The 21068-nt window shown below is 45.9% G+C and overlaps 1 protein-coding gene across 3 annotated transcripts in view; it reads left to right on the top strand.

Annotated features, from left to right (window-relative positions):
• The first annotated feature begins 3923 nt into the window (after nt 1-3923).
• Nucleotides 3924-21068, top strand: part of bean1 (brain expressed, associated with NEDD4, 1) — a 102458-nt gene continuing 85313 nt past the window's right edge. Inside the window, exons 1-2 of one of the 3 annotated variants that reach the window (XM_052028204.1) lie at nt 3924-4239; nt 8854-8928. In XM_052028204.1, coding sequence (XP_051884164.1) covers nt 4212-4239; nt 8854-8928 — 103 coding nt within the window. In that variant the 5' untranslated portion in view covers nt 3924-4211. The remainder of the gene's footprint in view (nt 4240-8853; nt 8929-21068) is intronic. The other 2 variants (XM_052028205.1, XM_052028207.1) reach the window with 2 other exon arrangements.

Here is a 21068-nt window from a genome sequence, read left to right as displayed (position 1 = left end):
AATGAGGACTGGTGTGTGTTCTCCCGACTTCCCCTTCCTGAAATCCACAATCAGTTCCTTGGTCTTGCTGACATTGAGCGCGAGGTTGTTGTTGTGACACCACTCAACCAGCCGATCTACCTCACTCCTGTACGCCTCCTCATCACCATCTGAGATTCTGCCAACAACAGTGGTGTCATTGGCAAATTTATAGATGGTGTTTGAGCTGTGCCTAGCCACACAGTTATGAGTGTAGAGAGAGTAGAGCAGTGGGCTAAGCACACATCCTTGAGGTGCACCTGTGTTGATAGTCAGCGAGGAGGAGATATTATTGCCAATCTGCCATTCTGATTTGGTCTGGTCTACAGGTGACTCCAGGACTACCAATGTGGTTGACTTCTGGCTGCCTCTGAAATAGTTAGGGACCAATTTGGTGCACACAAACAAACAAATCTATGAATTAACGGCAGGAGTCAACCCTCAAGCCAGCTACCATGCAATAAGAGCATACCCAAACTTCTCACAACCTCATCTCCACGTTGCCACGAACCCACAGCCACCTTCCACCCCCTCGCTTATCAAGAATCAATCCACATCTGCCTAAGAAATATTCAAAACCTCTACTTCCACCACCATTTGAGAAAGAGAGTTCAAAGCCCTCTGAGAGAAAAAATACCCCACATCTCTGCCTTAAATTGGCACCCCCTTATTTTTAAACAGTGACCCCTAGTTCTAAATTCTGCCACAAGGAAACATCCTCTCCACACCCACCCTGTCAAGACCTCTCAGCATTTAAGGAACAGACATAAAATATTTTCCTCTCCAGCGATGGCCACCTGCTGAGTGATTTTTCTTTTAAATAGACGGTCAAATGAGCTTATAAAGATCTCAGTTAAAAGACACCAATGCTTTGTCTTTTGTGTTTCTGCAAGTTAAACTACATTCTGATTTCAGTAAATGTAAGGAACCCTGCTCAAAGCTCATTGTAAAACTTGTAATTTTCACGTCATAAGAATTCTTTTTGGAGGGATTTATGATTTTACAACAACCAACAAGCGGTAGTTTTAACCAATCCATTCACCAGTTCATTGCATAAGGTCAAAGCCTGGTGTTGATACTATGGAGTGCAGTCTTACATACACACTTGACGTGTGGCTGTCAAAATTCCATTTCCACTGCATTAAAGTCAAAGTCAAAGTTAAGTTTATTGTCAGATGCACAAGTCCACGTGTGCACAGGTACAGTGAAAAACTTACTTGCAGCAGCATCACAGGCACATAGTATCAGATAAGCAGCATTCACAAGAAAAACAAATTAATCATAAATTATACACAACTTTTACCAGAAAGAACACAATTAGAACAAAATAAAACAAAGTCCATTTTAGTGCAAAGTGATCAAAGTGGTCATAGTGTTGCTAAACTGTAGTGATTAGGGTTGTGCAGGTTGGTTCAAGAACCGAATGGTTGAAGGGAAGTAGCTGTTCCTGAACCTGGTGGTGTGGGACTTCAGGCTTCTGTACCTCCCGCCCGATGGTAGCTGCAAGAAGATGGTATGGCTCGGATGGTGGGGATCTTTGATGATAGATGTTGCCTTCTTAAGGCAGCGCCTCCTGTAGATACTCCCGATGGTGGGGAGGGATGTGCCCGTGATGTATTGGGCAGAGTCCACTGCTCTCTGCAGCTTCTTATGTTCCTACACATTCGAATTGCCGTACCAGACCATGATGCAACCAGTTAGGATACTTTCAACAGCACATCTGCAGAAGTTTGTCAGAGTGTTCGGTGACAAGCCGAACCTCCTTAACCTCCTAAGAAAGTAAAGACACTGGTGCACCTTCCCTGTGACTGCATCTATGTGCAGGGCCCAGGACAGGTCGTCCGATATGTTAACGCCCAGCAATTTAAAGCTGTTGATTCTCTTAAAGCTGCCAATCCCCCAATGTGGATATTAGAAGGTCACGTGAAGTGGACAGATTAGTGCAGGTGGAACTGCCCTGCACCAGAGGGCTGAAAAGCATGTTTAATGTTGATTTTTACCTCCTATCATCCACTCTCAAGCTTATCAGAATCAGGTTTATTATCACTGACATATGTCATGAAATTTGTTGTTTTGTGGCAGCAGCACAGTGCAAGACATAAAGACATAAAAATGACTATAAGTCACAAAAATAAATAGTGCAAAAAAAGGGAATAACGAGGTGGGATAGACACATGAATGACAGAGGAATAGGGGGCTATGTGGGAGGGAAGGGTTAGGTAGATCTTAGAGCAGGATAAAATGTCGGCACAACATTGTGGGCCGAAGGGCCTGTACTGTGCTGTAGTGTTCTACGTTCTAACAACAGTGGTGGCATCGACGAATTTATAGATGGCGTTTGAGCTGTGCCTCGCCACACATTGTTGTATCTTCTGCCAGACAAGAGGAAGAGAGAGATACCGGGGTGGGAGGGGTCCTTGATTATGTTGGCTGCTTTCCCAAGACAGCAGGAAGTGTAGACGGAGTCAATGGAGGGGAGGCTGGTTTGCGTGATGGACTGGGCCGCGTTCACGACTCTCTGCAACATGGATGATGCTGGAATCTGGATGAAAAACACAATGATGCTGGAGGAACTCAGCAGGCCAGGCAGCATCCGTGGAGAAAAGCAGGCGGTCAACATTTTGGCACAGGACCCTTGCAAGTTCTCTACCTGGAGTGGCTCAGTGGTAGGCACAAAGATCTGGGCTGCCACATCATTGGTCGAAGCCAACATTCTGTCCGCGCTCTCACCTGGTGCCAGAGCTCCCTGGTGCTACCGGGGAGACCAGGTGAATCTAGGGTCAGTCTTTCTCAGTCAACCTTACGAAAACAAAAGCTGATCTGGTCACTATGGAGTGTTTATGTGGAATCTTGCTGTGCTTGAATTGGACTGCTGCATTTCCGACAATGGTGATGTGGGGAGAATAAAATATAAGGATGATTGTGGATGGGCATTTGATGGTCGGAAGTGGGCCGAAGTCCGTGACCCTATAACTTCAGAAAATCCTTGAGCGACTATGAGGCCCTTTGTACCCTTATAAAACCCTAAAGCACACCATGTGGATAGGAGAGGTTTAGAGGGATATGGGCCAAACACAGGCAAACAGGACTAACTTAAATGTGCATCTTGGTTGGGAGGGCACGGTAGTGTAGCGGTTAACGTAATGCTATTATAGCGCCAGCAACGAGGGTTCAATTCCGGCCACCGTCTGTAAGGAGTTTGTACGTTCTCCCCATATCTGCGTGGGTTTCCTCCGGGTGCTCCGGTTTCCTCCCACATTCCAAAGACATACGGGTTAGGAAGTTGTGGGATGCTATGTTGGCGCCGGAAGCATGGCGACACTTGCAGGCTGCCCCCAGAACACTCCACGCATAAAGATGCATTTAACTGTGTGTTTCGATGTGACTATTAAAAATCTTATCGTAGCATGGACTGGTTGGGCTGAAGGGCCTGTTTCCGTGCTGAATTACTCTGTGACTCAAACTGTGCTATAGGAATATTTCATTTTTAAAGATGTCTAATGGCATTGGGCTAACTTTTAATTTTATTCTATAATTAATATTTTTGTAATTGAAAAAACAAATTAAGATTTTCAGAAGAGATTTTACCTCTTGAAAAGGAAAGGGTGGCCCTTTAAAATCTAGAAGTTGGCAAGTCGCTTACATATAACCAGATGTTCAGATAATAAAGTCACATGGAGATATTTTAAACGTGGCTGCACAAATTCTTGCCCGGGATCCCTTTCATACTACACGTTGAACAGGAGGACAAGGGACCACCCTTCCTCCCAACACACCAAGCTTGCTGGGATGTATTGTCATTAGTTTTTGGATAGTGGCGCAGCTATCTCTTCGAAGTAATCCATTGCTTGCATTTTACCGGAGGGAGAGCAGGGGGGAGGGCGATCAGATAGGTCGTGCAGTGTGTTGGAGATACAGATTATTCGTGCATTTGCAGCGGCGGTTAGCAGTGGGGAATCTTTTGACAGCGAGACGCAGAGAGGGAGATTACAAGCAATGGCAACCTGGTCCAGCCGAGTATCGGAAGGATAAAAGGCCCTTTTATATATATATATAAAAAATAAAACTCCCACCATCTCTGCTCCGGCTGGCATCCGAGTCGCCCACCATTAGGGGAGGGGCAGGGACAAAGGAACATTCACCTAAGTAGTTATTTCGCCGGCATATGCAGTTTGATGGGTTGAGACCGGCGCATGGAGATTATCAGTTACCTATACTCAGGTAAGGCAACAAAAATATTCCTCATTTTCTAGATTAATCAGCAACAAATTCATCTTCCCCAAACTTCACCCCGCCCTTAACTCGGAATTCCCAATGTAATATTAGACCTTGCCCCTCTAATGTTTAAGAGGGGTTAACAAAGATAACTAACGTCCACCAATTTCAAAAATAAAACTATGACGTGGTTTTAATTATTTTTATTTCATTTTTTTTTGTGAAAGGGTTTTAGTTTTCCTCCCGGTTTCTTAAATGCATTATTTTTGAGGTGTAAAATCAGGTTAAATTCGGATTGCTTTAGGCATGAAACAATCTGCTGAAGGAACTCAGCGGGTCGAGCAGCATCTGTGGGGGGAGAGGAATAGTCGACGTTTTGGGGTCCGGATTGTTTGCAGTTTGGTCCCGGGAGCAGCGATGAGTGTTGGGTGTGTGCTGGCGTGAATTGTCTCTTCCATCAGAATGTCAAATCCCCTTCCCCTAATTATTTTTGTCACTTGGGGGGGGCTTCAAGTTGTCCGCAAGGTTTCACTCGGCGGTGAAGTTTCGAGGGTCTGTCTCCATCGATCACAGGAGACTGGCCGCGTCTTTGCTTTTGAACGGGATTTAAAGGGATTGTTCTACCCTGACCCAGATCAACTCTCTGTGATACCTTGTGCAGTTCACTGCACTGGTAGTTAGTGCCAACGCTGCTCCCTACTCTATATTTACATAATGCAATTAAAATATAAATTCTTACGCTGAAATAAATGCTCAAAAGTTCCCAGGTCATCCCTCGAAGTCTGTCAAAATGAAATGGTTTCAATTATTTCTTTTCCAAAAACCTCCATTGCTCTAAAAAGGCGCAAAGGATAAACTCAGACAATGAATGGCATTCAGATATCTCTGGGGGTTTTGATCAGACTGTTCACTCTCAGCACCCAGACAGCTGGTTTGTTTTTCAAGGGCTTTTGTTCTCTGGGATTGGTTTGGTTTGAGAGGAGAGTGATTTGTGGGGGAAGGATCACTGCTTTGGCAAAGGAGCCGTATCTTGGACAAGACATCGCTATAGCCCTGTTGGCACACAGTGGAGCAGTGGGTAGAGTCGCTGCCTCACAGTGCCGGAGACCCGGGTTCGATCCTGACCTCCGGTGCTGTCTGTGTGGAGTTTGCACGTTCTCCCTGAGTGTATGAGTTTCCCCCGGGTGCTCCGATTTCCTCCCACGTCCCAACAACATGGGGGTTGGTAGATTAATTGGTCACTGTTAGTTGCTCCCAATGTGTAGGTGAGTGGTAGAATCTGGGGGTGGGGAGGAAGCTGATGGGAATGTGGGGAGAATAAAATAGGGTTAATGCGAGATTAGTGTAAATGGGTGGTTGATGGCTGGCACAAATCAAGTTGGCTGAAGGGCCTCGTAGAATTATACAGCATGGAAACAGGCCATTCAGCCCAACTCATTCACTCCCACCAGTGGGCAGCCTTCTGTTTTAGCCCCATTGCCCAGAACTTGGTCCACAGCCCTCTATGTGATTCAAGTGCTCATCCAGACACTTCTTAAATGCTGTCAGTGACCCACCTTGCACCGCGCTCACACACAGTGCATTCCAGGTACTCAGCACTCTCTGGGTGAAGAAGGTCCCCCTCAGATCTCCTCTGTATCTCCTCTCCCATCCCCTAAATCTATGTCCTCTAGTTTTATCTACCTCTGATATGGGGAAGAGTTTCCTGCTGTCTACCCTATCTACACCCCTCAACTTTATATACCTCAGTAATGTACCCTCTTAACCTTCTCTGCTGCAGGGAGAACAGACCCAGTCTCTCCTCAGAACTGTCCCCATGCCTTCTCTCTATGACTTGTCGGGTGAATGTAGAAGACCCTGAGATACCATGTTCCTGAGAGAGGGTGGTCTCCCCATCGTCCTGGCCAACATGTATCCCCAGTTAACATTGGTGTCGTGGGATCTTGCTGTACATAAATGGGCTGCCATGTGTCTGACATCACAACAGTGAGTCCAGTTCACAAAAGTACTTCATGGGTTGTAAAGTAGTTTGACACGTGCTGAGGGAACATGAAATTCAAGTCTTTCTTTCAGAGTTTAATATTTGTCTACCAATTGGTAGGAGTCCTTCCGAGCCTTAATTATATGAATAGGATTATATAACATCTCTCCTCACCAAAAAACAACACACGCAGGTCATATTGCTCCTGCAATTACTGCCAAAGTGTTTCTAGCAACAAGAGGTGGGATGCATGTGTTCAAAGATGAATTCTCTGCTTTAATGTGTTCTGTTGGGATGTAAACCATTAGAATGAATGCACTTGTGCTGAAAACTCCAGAGTGTGAGTCTTTGCACCAGAATTTGAAGAAACATCAAGAATGTAACAGCGGAGTTACTAAAGTAGTGCTCCTGAGTATTTTTACAAAGACAGGATTAAACCAAGCGATAGACCATTGTGTTCCTGAAATGCAGCAATGTGTAGCCCAGTGTTTAATTGCTGGGGCTTCCTGATGGATGGAAGCTAATTGCATAACGGCAAATCCTGAGCTCAATTAAAGGTCAAGTTGACTGGCCTTCTTTCCTCTGCTGTTTTGTTTTATTAAGTAAAGTAACATCCATCTGCCATCTTGAGTGGGTGTGAAGGAACAGGGCAATTCTCCCAAGGGTAATGGACCCAAAAAAGCAACTCATTCCATGGCTATTTCACTGCTGTTTGTGGGAGCTTCCTGTACGCTTTCCATTGTTACAATAGTAATTCCACTTTCAAAGTACTTGTTTGGCTCCAAAACATTTAGAACCATAGAAAACTACAGCACAGAAAACAGGCCATTTGGCTATTCTGCTAGTCCCATTTACCTGCCCCCAGCCCATACCTCTCTAGACCTCGCTCGTCCATGTGTCTATCTAATTTACTCTTAAAAGTTAAGAGCGAGCCCACATTTACCACGTCAGATGGCAGCCTGTTCCACATTCCCACCACTCTTTGAGTGAAGAAGTTCCCCCTAATGTTCCCCCTAAACCTTTCCCCCTTCACCCTAAAGCCATGTCCTCTCGTACTTATCTCTCCTAATCTAGGTGGAAAGAGCCTACTTGCATTAACTCTGTCTATACCCCTCATCATTTTGTAAACCTCTATCATATCTCCCCTCATTCTTCTCCGCTCCAAGGAATAAAGTCCTAACATGCTCAATCTTTCCCTGTAACTCAACTCCTGAAGACTCAGCAACATTCTAGTAAATCTCCTCTGCACTCTTACAATCTTACTGACATCCTTCCTGTAGTTCGGTGACCAGAACTGCACATAATATTCCAAATTTGGTCTCACCAATGACTTATACAACCTCACCAAAATATTCCAACTCCTATACTCAATACTTTGATTTATAAATGCCAGGATGCCAGAAGCCTTTTTTTACAACCCTGTCTACCTGTGACTCTACTTTCAGGGAATTATGTATCTGAACTCCCAGATCCCTTTGTTCCTCCGCACTCCTCAGTGCCCTACCATTTGGCTCAGATTACAGCCACGGGAAAGTTCTATGCAAATCATGGAGACACAAGGGACTGCAGGTGCTGGACTCTGGCACAAAAAAACCGAAACATCAATTGTCCATTTCAAGTCAAATCGAGTTTATTGTCACATGCACAAGTACACATTTGCACAGGTGCAATGAAAAACTTACTTGCAGCAGCATCACAGGCACACAGCATCAGATAAGCAGCATTCACAAGAGAAACCTAAATTAAACATAAATTATACACAATTTTTACAAGAAAGAACACAATTAGAACAAAAAAAAGTCCATTTTAGTGCAAAGTGATCATAGTGTTGCTATACTGTAGTGATTAGGATTTTGCTGGTTGTTTCAAGAACCGAATGGTTGAAAGGAAGTAGCTGTTCTTGAACCTGGTGGGGTGGGACTTCCCTCCACAGATGCCACCTGACCCGCTGAGTTCCTCCAGCAGTTTGATTTTTATTGCTCTATGTAAATCATGCTTTTTTTTTAAATTTTTGGATTATTCTACATTTGAGATCTTCCCATGTGTGCCCACTTGTTGGGGAATAAAATATATCTCCACCTCCATCCCAGAGAGCAGACAGTGTATCATCTTAATGTCTCATCTGAAAGGTGACAGCTGTCACAGTGCAGCACTCCCTCTGCACCAGAGTGAAAGCCTAAGTTTCATACTCAGTCTCTGGACTGGGATTTGAATCCCCCCCACCTTTACCTCACAATCTACCTCGTCGTGGCCCTTGCACCTTATTGTCTGCCTGCACTGCACTTTCCCTGTAACTGTAACACTTTATTCTGCATTCTGTTATTGTTTTCCCTTGTAGTACCTCAGTGCACTGATGTGGTGAAATGATCTGTATGGATGGCATGCAAAACAAGGTTTTTCACTGTACCTCGGTCCATGTGACAATAATAAACCAATTTATCATTCTAACCATTTAGCCAAAGCTCTTCCATATCAAACTTATCAACAATTTCCCACCCCCACCTCAATGTGCTGCCTGATCTGCTGAGAACTTCCTTCTCTCGCCGTCCTTGGCTGAGATTTCCAGTGTCGGCGGTACTTTGGTAAGAGATGTTTCTCTTTCCTCAAGTTGTGATTCTTGTTTTTTTTAAATTTTCTAGCCAGTCTGTTTTGCCTTCCTCTCATCCTTGGGAGCTCCATTCGGGTTGGCCTGGGAGGAAATTACTCCAACCTCTGTGAGTGACTCGTTGATGTGACTAATTTCTACTGGGGGGGGAGGGATTCAGCTTTGTGTGGCCTCACGGAGTGAGATCACTGGCTGTTTGTTGACTGCGTCTTCACACGTTTCGTTAGAATGACTCCTCTGGAATCGAGTGTGTAGGTGGTGAATATGAGTTGCTACCCATGTTTGCACATTTGCTCAGCACTGGCAAACAACAGAAAGTTCCTCCCTTGTTGCTGGGTTAGAGATGGGGGTGGTCATATGACCATGATCTTGGAGCAGAAAGGCCATTCAGCCCATTCCATTCAGTCTGTTCCGCCATTCAATCATGGCTGATTTTGTTTTCAACCCGTTCTCCCCGTACCACTTAACCCCCTTACCAATCAAGAATCTCTGCCTTAAACACACCCAATGACTTGGCCTCCGCTGCCCTCCGTGGCAGCAAATCCCACAGATTCGCCACCCTCTGGCTGAAGAAATCCCTCCTCATCTCAGTTTTAATGGGACGTCCCTCTATTCTGAGACTGTGCCCACAGATCCTAGACTCTCCCACTACTGGAAACATCCTCTCCACATCCACTCTATCCAGGCCTTTCAGTATCCGGTAGGTTTCAGTGAGATCCCCCCTCATCCTTCTGAACTCCCGAGTACAGGCCCAGAGACATCAAACGCTCCTCCTATGTGAAGCCTTCCATTCTTCAACCTCCTCTGGACCCAGAGACATCAAACATTTGCTCCTCGTACATTAAGCCCTTCATTCCTGGAATCTTTCTTGTGAACCTTCTCTAGACCGTCTCCAGGGGCAGCACATCTTTCCTTAGATACAGGGCCCAAAATTGCTCACAGTGATGGGACTAAACATGAGGAAGTCAAGCAATAGGAAGTTGCACAACACCAGCATTCAGGAGCTTTACAAAAGTTGGCAAGGCTTGAGGATGGGGTATAGAGGGTAGTGACCAGGTCAAGATACCAATGCCCCAACTGCATTAAATATTAAAGCGCTTAAGACTGGAGATGCTGGAATCTGGAGGAAAAAGCAACCTGCTGGAGGAACTCAGCGGGTCAAGCAGGACCTGTGGAGAGAATGGAATTTTCAAAGTTTTGAGTCAAGGTCCTGATGCAGGTCTTGATCTGAAATGACCGCGGTTCTTTTCCTCCCATAGATGCTGCTCAACCCGCTGAATTCCTCCAGCAGTTTGTTGTTTTAAATATCCACCATTTAAACCACCTGTGTATCAAATAGAGCCATTCCATTATTTAATGTATAACAACAATACAGTTCTGATTGTTCCACAATGCATGGGTATCATTTGTCATCAAGATGTCATTAAGCTGGAGAGTGCACAGAGGAGATTCACAAGGATGTTACCGGGACTGGAGGGCCCGAGTTACAAGGAGAGGCTGGATAGGCTGAGGCTTTTTTCCCTAGAACGGAGGAGGCTGAGGGGTTTATAAAATCATGAGGAGCATAGATAAGGTGGATGGCCACAGTCTTTTCCCCAAGGTAGGGGAGTGAAAAACTAGAGGGCATGGGTTTGAGATGAGGGGGACCTGAGGGGCAACTTTTTCCACACAGAGGGTGGTGGGTGTGTGGAACGAGCTGCCAGAGGAAGCGGTAGAGGCGGGTACAATTACAACGTTTGAAAGACATTTGGACAGGTACAGGGATAGGAACGGTTTAGGGGGATTTGGGATAAACACAGACAAATGGGACTCGCTCAGATAGACATCTTGGTCAGTTTGGACCTGTTGGGTCGAAGGGCCTATTCCGTGCGAATAACTCTGACTCTGTGACTCTATAAGGTGGGGAGCTGGGCTCCCTGACTCCAATTCCTCCGCCCAACCTCCACTTCCCTCTTGTGTGGAATAGGCCCCCCCTTTTCAATATCCTCCACAAATCCACCCCCCCCCCAACTGTCCTCCCTGTGGTTCTGCAAACTCAATTGTAATTTTAAAACTTCAAAAGTTTATTTATACAGCACGGTAACAGGCCCTTCCGGCCCAACAAGCCCGCACCGCCCAATTACACCCACGTTAACCTACTAACCCGTACGTCTTTGGAATGTGAGAGGAAACCAGAGCACCCGGAGGAAACCCACGCAGTCACGGGGAGAATGTACAAACTCCTTACAGCCAGCAGCAGAAATTGAACCCCGATTGCTGGCGCTGTAACAGCGTTATGCTAACCGCTACACTACCGTACCGCCCAATGTGCAGTACTGTGCACTGCAATCTTTCCTATGAAATTATTCCTCAGTTCCTGTAAGTGGGAAAGTGCTCCCTTCTTGCTCTTAGTTAAGTGAATGCGCAGGGACGTGACGGATGGAATATAATGTGGAAGAGTGTGAGGTCATCCACCCTGCTGGGAAAAATTAAAGGTGTTTTTTTAAATGGTGAAAGGTGTTGGTGTTCTGAAGGGCCTGGGTGTCACTCTAAGTTGACATAGAGATACGTAGCATGGCAACAGGCCCTTCAGCCCAACTCATCCATGCCAACCAAATTGTCTACCTGAGCTAGTCCCATTTGCCCGCATTTGGCCCGTATCTCTCTAAACCTTTCCTCTCCACGAACCTGTCCAAATGCCTTTTGAATGTTGTAATTGTACGCACCTCTACCACCTCCTCTGGCAGCTCGTTCCACACACCCATCACCCTCTGGATGAAAAACTTGCCCATCAGTTCCTCTTTAAATCTTTCCCCTCTCACCTTAAAGCTATGCCCCCTAGTTGTAGACTCCCCTACCCTGGGGAAAAGACCGTGACCATCCACCCTATCTATGCCCCTCATGATTTTATAAATCTCTATAAGGTCACCCCTCAGTCTCCTCTGCTCCAGGGAAAGAAGCCCCAGCCCAATAACCCAAGCCCTCCAGTCCCAGTAACTTCGCTGTGATGTGGGTATAACGTGAGGGTGTAGCAAAATATTAGGAAAGCAAAAGGTATGTTGGCCTTTATTTCAAAAGGACTTGAGTATTAGAGTAGAGACTTACTCCAATTATACAGAGCCCCAGTGAGGCTGTGGAGACGCCAGAGACTGCAGATGCTGGAATCTGGAGCAACAAGCAATCTGCTGGAGGAACTCAGCGGGTCGAGCAGCGTCTGTGGGAGACTGTATTTGGAACGTTGTGTACAGTTTGTTGTCCCTACCTAAACAAGTATATACCAGCAGGAGTGCAGTGAAGGTTCATCAGACTTATCCCTGGGAGAGAGGGTTTGCCTTTGACCCTGGCTTGGTTGTTTGGAACCAGAGGCCACAGTGCAAAGATCAGGGGTCAGCCATTTCAGAGGTGAGGAGACAGTTCTTCATCCAGTGGGTGATGGATCTTGTGAATTCTCCATCCGAGGGCTGTGATAATTAGGTCACTGAGTATATTCAAGATCGATAGATCTTTAGGGATGAAGGAACCTGTGTGATGTGGAGGTTAGTGCAGAGAAGTGCTGAGTAAGAGATCAGCCATGATCTCTCTGAATGCTAGGGGAGGGGCTCTGTGGCTTATTACTGCTTCTATTTCTCATGTTCACAGAACTACTGGCTGCAGTCAGCAAGACTCAGACTGAAATGAGAACACAGATCTTTCCTTATTAGCCAATAAGCCTTGGATTTACATACAAGACCCCTGCAGGTGACCAGGCAGCTCTCCAGAAAACAACCGATTGACTTTGAGTAATTCAGTATGTGTTTGTACCACAGCTGCATTCAGATTGGGAGGGAAAATAGTCAGCTGAGGTTCCTGTTGTAAACCTTGGATACCGTTGAAGTTTTTAAGTTCAATTTGCTGTAATAACCATGGAACGTGGGGCTTTGGAACAAGGATAATTGAATTGTATAATGTGATGCAGTCACTGTGTTTTCTGATCCCATGACTTGTTCACCTATGCAAATACACCACACGTCTTTCCCTCTTTGTAAATGCTCTTCACAGTTAATCTCAGTCATTGTAGCTTGACTGTCTTCCTTAGTTGCCTTGACCTCCTTAGTGGAATTAGTGGAATTATGATCTAGTGATCATAATTCCATTAGTTTCAAGATAATTATGGAGAAGGATAGGTCTGGCATGACACAAAGGTTAGTAGTGTTGTGGATAGTGTAGCAGGTTGCTGTAGGTTACAACAGGACATTGATAGAATGCAGACCTGGGCTGAGAAGTGGCAGATGGAGTTCAACCCGGAAAAGTGTAACGTGATTCACTTTGGAAGATCGAATTTGAAGGCAGAATACAAGGTTAATGGCAGGACTCTCAGCAGTGTGGAAGAACAGAGGGATATTGGGGTCCACGTCCATAGATCCCTCAAGGTTGCCTCGCAGGTCATTAGGGTTGTTAAGAAGGCATATGGTGTGTTGGCCTTCATCAGTCGGGGTATTGAGTTCAAGAGCCGCAAGGTGATGTTGCAGCTCTATAGAGCTCTGGTTAGACCACCCACATAGTATTGAGTTTAGTTCTGGTCGCCTCATTATTGGAAGGATGTGGAAGCTTCAGAGAGGGTGCAGAGGAGATTTACCAGGATGTTGCCTGGATTGGAGAGCATGTCTTATGAGTATAGGTTGAGCGAGCTCGGGCTTTTCTCTTTGGAGAGAAGGGGGATGAGAGGTGACTTGATAGAGGTGTACAAGATGATAAGAGGCATAGATCAAGTGGGCAGTCAGAGACTTTTTCCCAGGGCAATAATAGCTAATACAAGGGGACATAATTTTAAGGTGATCAGAGGAAGGTATAAGGGGGATGTCAGGGGTAAGTTTTTTTACACAGAGAGTGGTGGGTGCGTGGAACGCACTGCCGGCAGAGGTTGTGGGGACAGATACATTAGGGACATTTAAGAGACTCTTAGATTGCCACATGAATGATAGAAAAATGGAGGGCTATGTGGGAGGGAAGGGTTAGATAGATCTTAGAGCAGGATAAAATGTCAGCACAACACCGTGGGCCGAAGGGCCTGTACTGTGCTGTAATGTTCTATGTTCGATATATGTCTGGTCCTCGGGTTGAGATTCTAAACTGGAGAAAGGCCAGTTTTGATCACGTCAGAAGGGATCTGGCAGGCGTGGATTGGGATAGGCTGTTTTCCGGCAAAGAGGTGCTTGGTAAGTGGGAGGCATTCAAAAGAGAAATATTGAGAGTGCAGTATCTGTATGTTCCTGTTAGAATAAAAGGCAAGGCTAACAGGTTTAGGGAACCTTGGTTATCAAGGGATATTGAGGCCCTGGTAAAGAAAAAGGAGGCGCATATCAGGTGTAGGCAGTTAGGATCAAATGAGGCACTTGAGTATAAGAAATGCAAGAGAACATTTAAGAGAGAAATCAGGAAGGCTTAAAAGAGGACATGAGGTTGCTCTGGCAGACAAGGTGAAAGAGTATCCCAAGGGTTTCTTAGCTATATTAAGAGCAAAGAGGTAGCAAGGGACAGAATTGGTCCTTTTGGAGATCAGTGTGGAGCCAAAAAGGATGGGGGAGATCTTAAGTGAATTTTTTGCATCTGTATTTACTCTGGAGACAGACACAGAGACTGTAGAACTGAGGCAAAAGAGTAGCGAGATTATGGACCATATCTGGATTACGGAGGAGGAGGTGCTGACTGTCTTGAGGCAAAGGAAGGTGGATAAATCCCCAGGGCCTGACAGGGTGTCCCCTCAGACCTTGTGGGAGGCTAGTGCAGAAATTGCAGGTGTCCTGGCAGAGATATTTAAAATGTCCTTAGCCATGGGTGAGGTGCCCGAGAACTGGAGGATAGCTAATGTTGTTCCATTGTTTAAGAAAGACTCTAAGGGTAGGCCAGTGAGCCTGGCGTCAGTCATGGATAAAGTATTGGAAGGTATTCAAAGGGACAGAATACATCTGTATTTGGATTGACAGGGCCTGATTAGGGATAGCCAACATGGCTTTGGATGTGATAGGTCATATCTAACCAATCTTGTAGAGTTTTTCGAGGTGAAGGTTGATGATTAGCAAGGCCTTTGACAAAGTCCCACATGGGAGGTTGGTCCAGAAGGTTAAGTCACTGGGTATTCAGGATTAAGTAGTCAATTGGATTCAACGTTGGCTTAGCGGGAGAAGCCAGAGAGCGGTAGTAGATGGTTGTCTCTCTGACTGGAGGCCTGTATCTAGGCTGTGCCACAGGGATCAGTGCTGGGTCCGTTGTTGTTTATCATCTATATTAATGATTTAGATGATAATGTGGTAAACTGGATCAGCAGATTTGCAGATGACACCAAGATCAGGAGCGTAGTGGACAGCGAGGAAGGCTATCAAAGTTTGCAGCGTGATCTTGACCAGCTAGGAAAATGGGCTGAAAAATGGCAGATGGAATTTAATGCAGATAAGTGTGAGGTGATGCACTTTGGGAGGTCAAACCAGGGTAAGACTTACACAGTGAATGGTAGGGCTCTGTGTGCGGTAGAACAAAAGGACCTGGGAATAGTTCCTTGAAAGTGGCATCACAGGTAGGGTTGTAAAGAGAGCTTTTGGCACTTTGGCCTTCATAAAACAGGGCATTGAGTACAAGACGTTGGTGAGGCCGAATATGGAGTATTGTGTGCAGTTCTGGTCACCTACCTACAGGAAAGATCTCAATAAGCTTGAAATAGTGCAGAGAAAATTTACAAGGATGTTTCCGGGACTTGAGGACCTGAGTTACAGGGAAAGGTCGAATAGGTTAGGACTTTATTCCCTGGAGCGCAGGAGAATGAGGGGAGATCTTATAGAGATATACAAAATTATGAGGGGTATAGACAGGGTAACTGCATGCAGGCTTTTTCCCCCTCAGGCTGGGTGAGACTAGAGCTAAAGGCCATAGGTTTAGGGTGTAAGATGAAATATTTAAGGGGAATCTGAGGGGAAACTTCTTCACTCAGAGGGTGGTGCGAGCATGGAACGAGCTGTCAGCGGAAGTGGTGGATGTGGGTTCAGATGTAACATTTAGGAGAGGTTTGGATAGGTGCATGGATGGGAGGGGTTTGGAGGGATAAGGTCAGGGTGCAGGTAGATAGGACTTGGTAGGTGGCATGGACTAGATGGGCCAAAGGGCCTGTTTCTGTGCTGTAGTACACTATGACTCTGTGACTAGTGGAGTAGTTGCATCTGATGTCGTATTTTGACATTGAAACTAGTGAACTTGCAACCTCTTCACTCGACTCACTGCTGGACTGTGACTATACATCAGTGATTGACGTCAGGAATGGATTCATCGTCCTATATTGCTCCTTTATCACAGGCAGATCAGATTTACATGGATGTCTCTGGCATGATTTCCAATATGAAGTAAATACTTCTTCAGAGTTGAGACTGCTTCACTGAAGTCCCATTGCTGAGTCTCATCTTTGTCCTGACTCTGATCTCTCACTGATTCAAAGTTGCTACTCTCTTCCTAGAAACATAGAATATAGAACAGTACAGCACAGAACAGGCCCTTCAGCCCACAATGTTGTGCCGACATAGCTAATCCCTCCTACCTACAGAATGCCCAGATCCCTCCATTTTCCTCTCATTCATGTGCCCATCCAAGCCCCTCTTAAAAGCCCCCAATGAGTTTGCCTCCACCACCCCATCAGGCAGCACATTCCAGGCATCCATCACTCTCTCAGTAAAAAAACGTACCCCTTCACGCCTGTTTTGAACCTACCCCCTCTCACCTTAAATGCATGTCTTCTGGTATTGGAAACCTTACCCTTTGCTTCAGTCACTGCCTTTCCACTTGTCTGTCTAAATTAGGCTGTTCCAAGACCAAATGCGTGTGAGGGTGGTGACGCACCACAGGTCTGCCAGATCAGAACCAGTGGCGGCAGAGCGTAGAAACATGCAGCATTTGAACAAGGAGTCAGCCAATTGATGATTGATTTACAATAATCTTGAAACATTTATTACTTCAAGGCTTCTTTTAACAAACGTACAGATGTCTCTCCTGCCCTATTGGAAGCACCGTGATACAGAGGAATCAGTAGATGTTTGATGCCATTAGATGGAATGAAATTCCCAAATGAATACAAAGTACGCCGTGCTTCATTGTCAGATATTAATTCTAGTGCTGGGATACCATGCAAATCAACTCTTCAACAGTACTTTCAGCTGATGTACGAGTACCAGATGTCTGATCTCAATCTAGTTTAAGTGTGTGTTGATGGACGCATGCAAACGATAATTGCCGATTTGACAGAAATCATGGATTTTCTCGGAACCGTTGGGTTATAATTAAATGGCATCGATGTGTATTTCTGGCAAATTGTAACGTGGACACAACTTCCTCCAATTCTTTATTAATGTTCACCCTACACACAACAGGGTCGTGATCCGGCGCTCCTGGTGCAGCCTCCTCTACATCAGTGAGACCTGACGCAGGTTGGGGGGGGGGGGGGAGCGCGGGGTGTGGGGGTGGGTGGGTGTCACTTGGTCGAGCACCTCCGCTCCGTCTGCTGTACCAGCCAGGATCTCCCGGTGGCCAGCCATTTTAACTCCACTTCCCATTCCCACACTGACGTGTCTGTCCACGGCCTCCTCTACTGCCAGGTTGAGACTAGACGCAGATTAGGAACAGCGTCTCATATTCCAGCCTCGGTAGTCTCCAACCCGACAGCATGAACATTGATTTCTCGAACATCTGGTAACCGCTCCCCTCTGTCCCTTTTTTTCCCTTTTCCCACCAGCCCCCATCACCCCCTCTCTTTCCCCTCCCCCACCCTCTCTATCTGCCCACCACCCACTCGTTCCCCCACTCCCCACCTCCTTCCCTTTATTCCATGGTCCACCTGTCCTCTCCTATCAGATTCCATCTTCTTCAGCCCTTTGTCACTTCTGCCTGTCACCTCTCAGTTTCTCTCATCATTCCCACTCCCCCCTCCTCCATCTGCCTATCACCCCCCTCACCTGGATCCACCGATCACCTGCCAGCCCTTGCTCCACCCCTTCACACCCCCGCCCACCTGTTTATGCCGGCTATCTCCCTTCTTTCTTTCCAGTCCTGATGGAGGGTCTCGACCCGAACATCGACTGTCTGACCCATTGAGTTCCACCATCTTTTTGTGTGTTGCTCTAGATTCTAGTGTCTGCAGTGTCTCCATAATTCCAGTGCGTTTGGGATATAACCTGTCTATAGTCCTTTTCTTGAGAGGACTTGGAATGAGTCATCAGTGTTCCCATTTTAGACATCCTTACTCAATCAATTGGTAATTCAAACCTGCAATTGAAGAATGGCTGTAAATTTTCACTTGGATACTTGCCCAGGCAGTTCCACCCCAACAGACTTGTTTCAATACAACTTCTTGCTGAGATGCCTGAGCCACTCTCGCCCAGAAGTTGCAGTGTGAAAATCAAACTTTCAATCCTAATATCAGATGATTTTCCACAGTAATCCAGACAAGGTATCAGTTACCAAGTGCTGCCTCACTGAGTGATAATCATATTGTGCCTTCCCATCCACCCTCCAGCTTTGCATCTTGGGATTGAAATTCCAGGATCCAGGAATGCCAATAGTGTCTGATCAGAAATGGGAACAGTATGAACTGATGGAACTTCTTCCTTAATTAGGGCATAGTTTCACTGACTGTTGTTGAGAGTATACGAAGCAAAAGCAGTGGAACATTCCAGCCCGTCATCTGCATCGTGGCTGATGATGGCACCTCCTCCTTTAGCGTTCTCCACGAGGAGCAGGATAGAGGGAAGTGAAGCAGAGGTGGGCCGTATAGCTCCTTGTCCACTTTGTCATATCCCAGAAAGGTTCACCACCCAGACTGTGTTTGCATTAATCAAGCACTCTCTGTGCAAATCAGTCTAGTTCTATCCTTGCTCTAACGAAGTTGAGGCCATAGCTCGATCAGGCAAGATTTTGGGACACTAATATGTCAGACAAAACTCTGCGATGTCATCTGGCTTTGATAATATCACTGAGGTTTGGGAGGTCTCAACCCATCAGATCAAGGTACACCATCACTGCTTACCATGGCCCACTTGGACTATTTCAGTTTTACTGTGCAGTGGTGAAGTCACTTAATGCTTCCTGCGAGATGCAAAGACTATTCTCTGTGCTAACCGATGGCAATGAGAAGATCCTGGTGAACAGGAGGGTCCAGGATCCTCTGAGGACCTGATTCTGTCAGGCCAGTTATATACAAGTCAACTGGAGAGGGTGCATAAAAGATATATGAGGATGTTGCTGAGACTGGAGGGCTTGGTTCATCAGGAAGGGCTGGATAGGCTGGGACTGTTTTTCCTGGAGCATAGAAGACGAGGAGTGACCTTATAGAGATTTATTCCATCATAAGGGGCATAGATAAGGTGAATAGCTGAAGTTTTCACCCCAGGATAGGGAGCCCAGACCTACAGGGTGTAGATTTAAGGTGAGAAGGGAAAGATTTAAAAGGGACCCAAGGGGCAAGTTTTTCACACAGAGGGTGGTGGGTGTGTGGAACAAGCTGCCAGAGGAAGTGGTAGAGGCAGGTACAATAACAACACTTAAAAGACATTTGGACAGGTACATGGATAGAAAAGGTTTAGAGGGATATGGGCCAAACACAGGCAAATGGGACTAGGTTAGATAGGCAAGTTGGTGGGTGTGGAAAAGTTGGTCCAAAGGGCCTGTTTCCATGCTGTACAACTCTGACTCTAATGCAGTCTAAGTGCATTGATTGAAGGGATCATCCTCATCCAGCTGTATATAATCAGGTGATGAATATGGTTTTGGATCTGGCTCGCTATGTATACAGGTCCTGGGAAGTTCCTTGTCAACTGTGCAATTTCTCACTATCGTGTAGTCTCTGCATAGTTTACTGTTTTACCTGCTTTTGCTGCATCTGCACTTGGAATTGCCCCATCATTGAGTTACTTGGAGTAAAACACCGTTTCTTTCCAACTTCTTGCTCTTTGGAGCTTGTGCCAAACTGTAGCTCTCCACTATCTCCAGCTATGGGTTGAAGTTATCTTCTGGGCTTCAAACTATCTCTGCAAACTAAATACCTGTGGAACCACTGAGATAATGAGCATGTGATACACTATGGAGTCTCTAACAAAAGGACATGGTAACAAGATAAGGGAGCAGACATTTAAAACTAAGGTGCGTCTTCTCACAGAAAACAATGAATCTCTAGAATTCTCTACACTGGCGGTTTATGGAGGCCAGATCACTGGAGATATGTAGAAACAGACACTTGGGCCCACTGCGTCTATAGTGAGCATCCAGTACTGGTCTATTCTAATCCCACGTACCAGCACTGGGTCTGTTGCCTTCTCTGCCTTGGTGAAGTCAAATTCTGGTAGAATATTTAGAGTAAATGGGGGGTGGGACAGGGGTGGGATCTGGGACCATTGATATACAGAGAAACCTTGGGGTTTCAGTCCATTGGCTCCTTAAAAGTGGTTACGTAGGTGGATAGGGTAGTGAGAAGACATTTGGTAGTTGAGACATTGAGTATTAGAGTTGGGACGTCACATTGAAGTTGTACAGAACATTGGTTAGACGGCACTTTGAGTATTGTGTACAGTTCCGGTTACCACACTACAGGAAGGATGTGGCAGCAATAGAGAGAGTGCAGGAGAGACTCACCAGGGTGTTGTCCAGAATGGAGGGCTGTAGTCATACGGAGAGATTGGACAGGCTGGGTTTGTTCTCACTGGAATGTGGGAGGCTGAGAGGTGACCTTAATTAGGTTTATAAAATTAAGGGGAATAGATAGAATAGATAGTCTTTTTCCCAGGGCAGGGGAGTCCAGAAATAGAGGGCACAGGTTTAAGGTGAGAGGAGAAAAATTCCAAGGAGATCTGAGGGGTAAGTTTGTTACACAGAGAGCGGTCGTTATCTGGAACAAGCTGCCAGAGGAGGTGCTGGAGGCAGATACACTTACAATATTCAGAAGGTATTTGGACAGATACTTGGATTGGAAAGGCCGGGAGGGGTATAGTCCTAATGGGGGCAAATGGGGTTAGCATAGGTAGGCATCATGCTCAGCATGGACAAGGTGGGACAAGAGGGCCTGTTTCTGTGTTGTATTTTTCTATGATTCAAATGCTCATCCAGGTACTTCTCATATGTTAGAACATAGAACATAGAACACTACAGCACAGAACAGGCCCTTTGGCCCACAATGTTGTGCCAACATTTTATTCTGGTCTAAGATCTATCTAACCCTTCCCTCCCACATAGCCCCCTATTTTTCTATCGTTCATGTGTCATATCTAA

This window comes from Pristis pectinata, chromosome 13 (genome assembly GCF_009764475.1).
Source record: "Pristis pectinata isolate sPriPec2 chromosome 13, sPriPec2.1.pri, whole genome shotgun sequence".
Classification (NCBI taxonomy): Eukaryota; Metazoa; Chordata; class Chondrichthyes; order Rhinopristiformes; family Pristidae; genus Pristis; species Pristis pectinata.
This window is presented reverse-complemented; position numbering and strand designations above follow the sequence as displayed.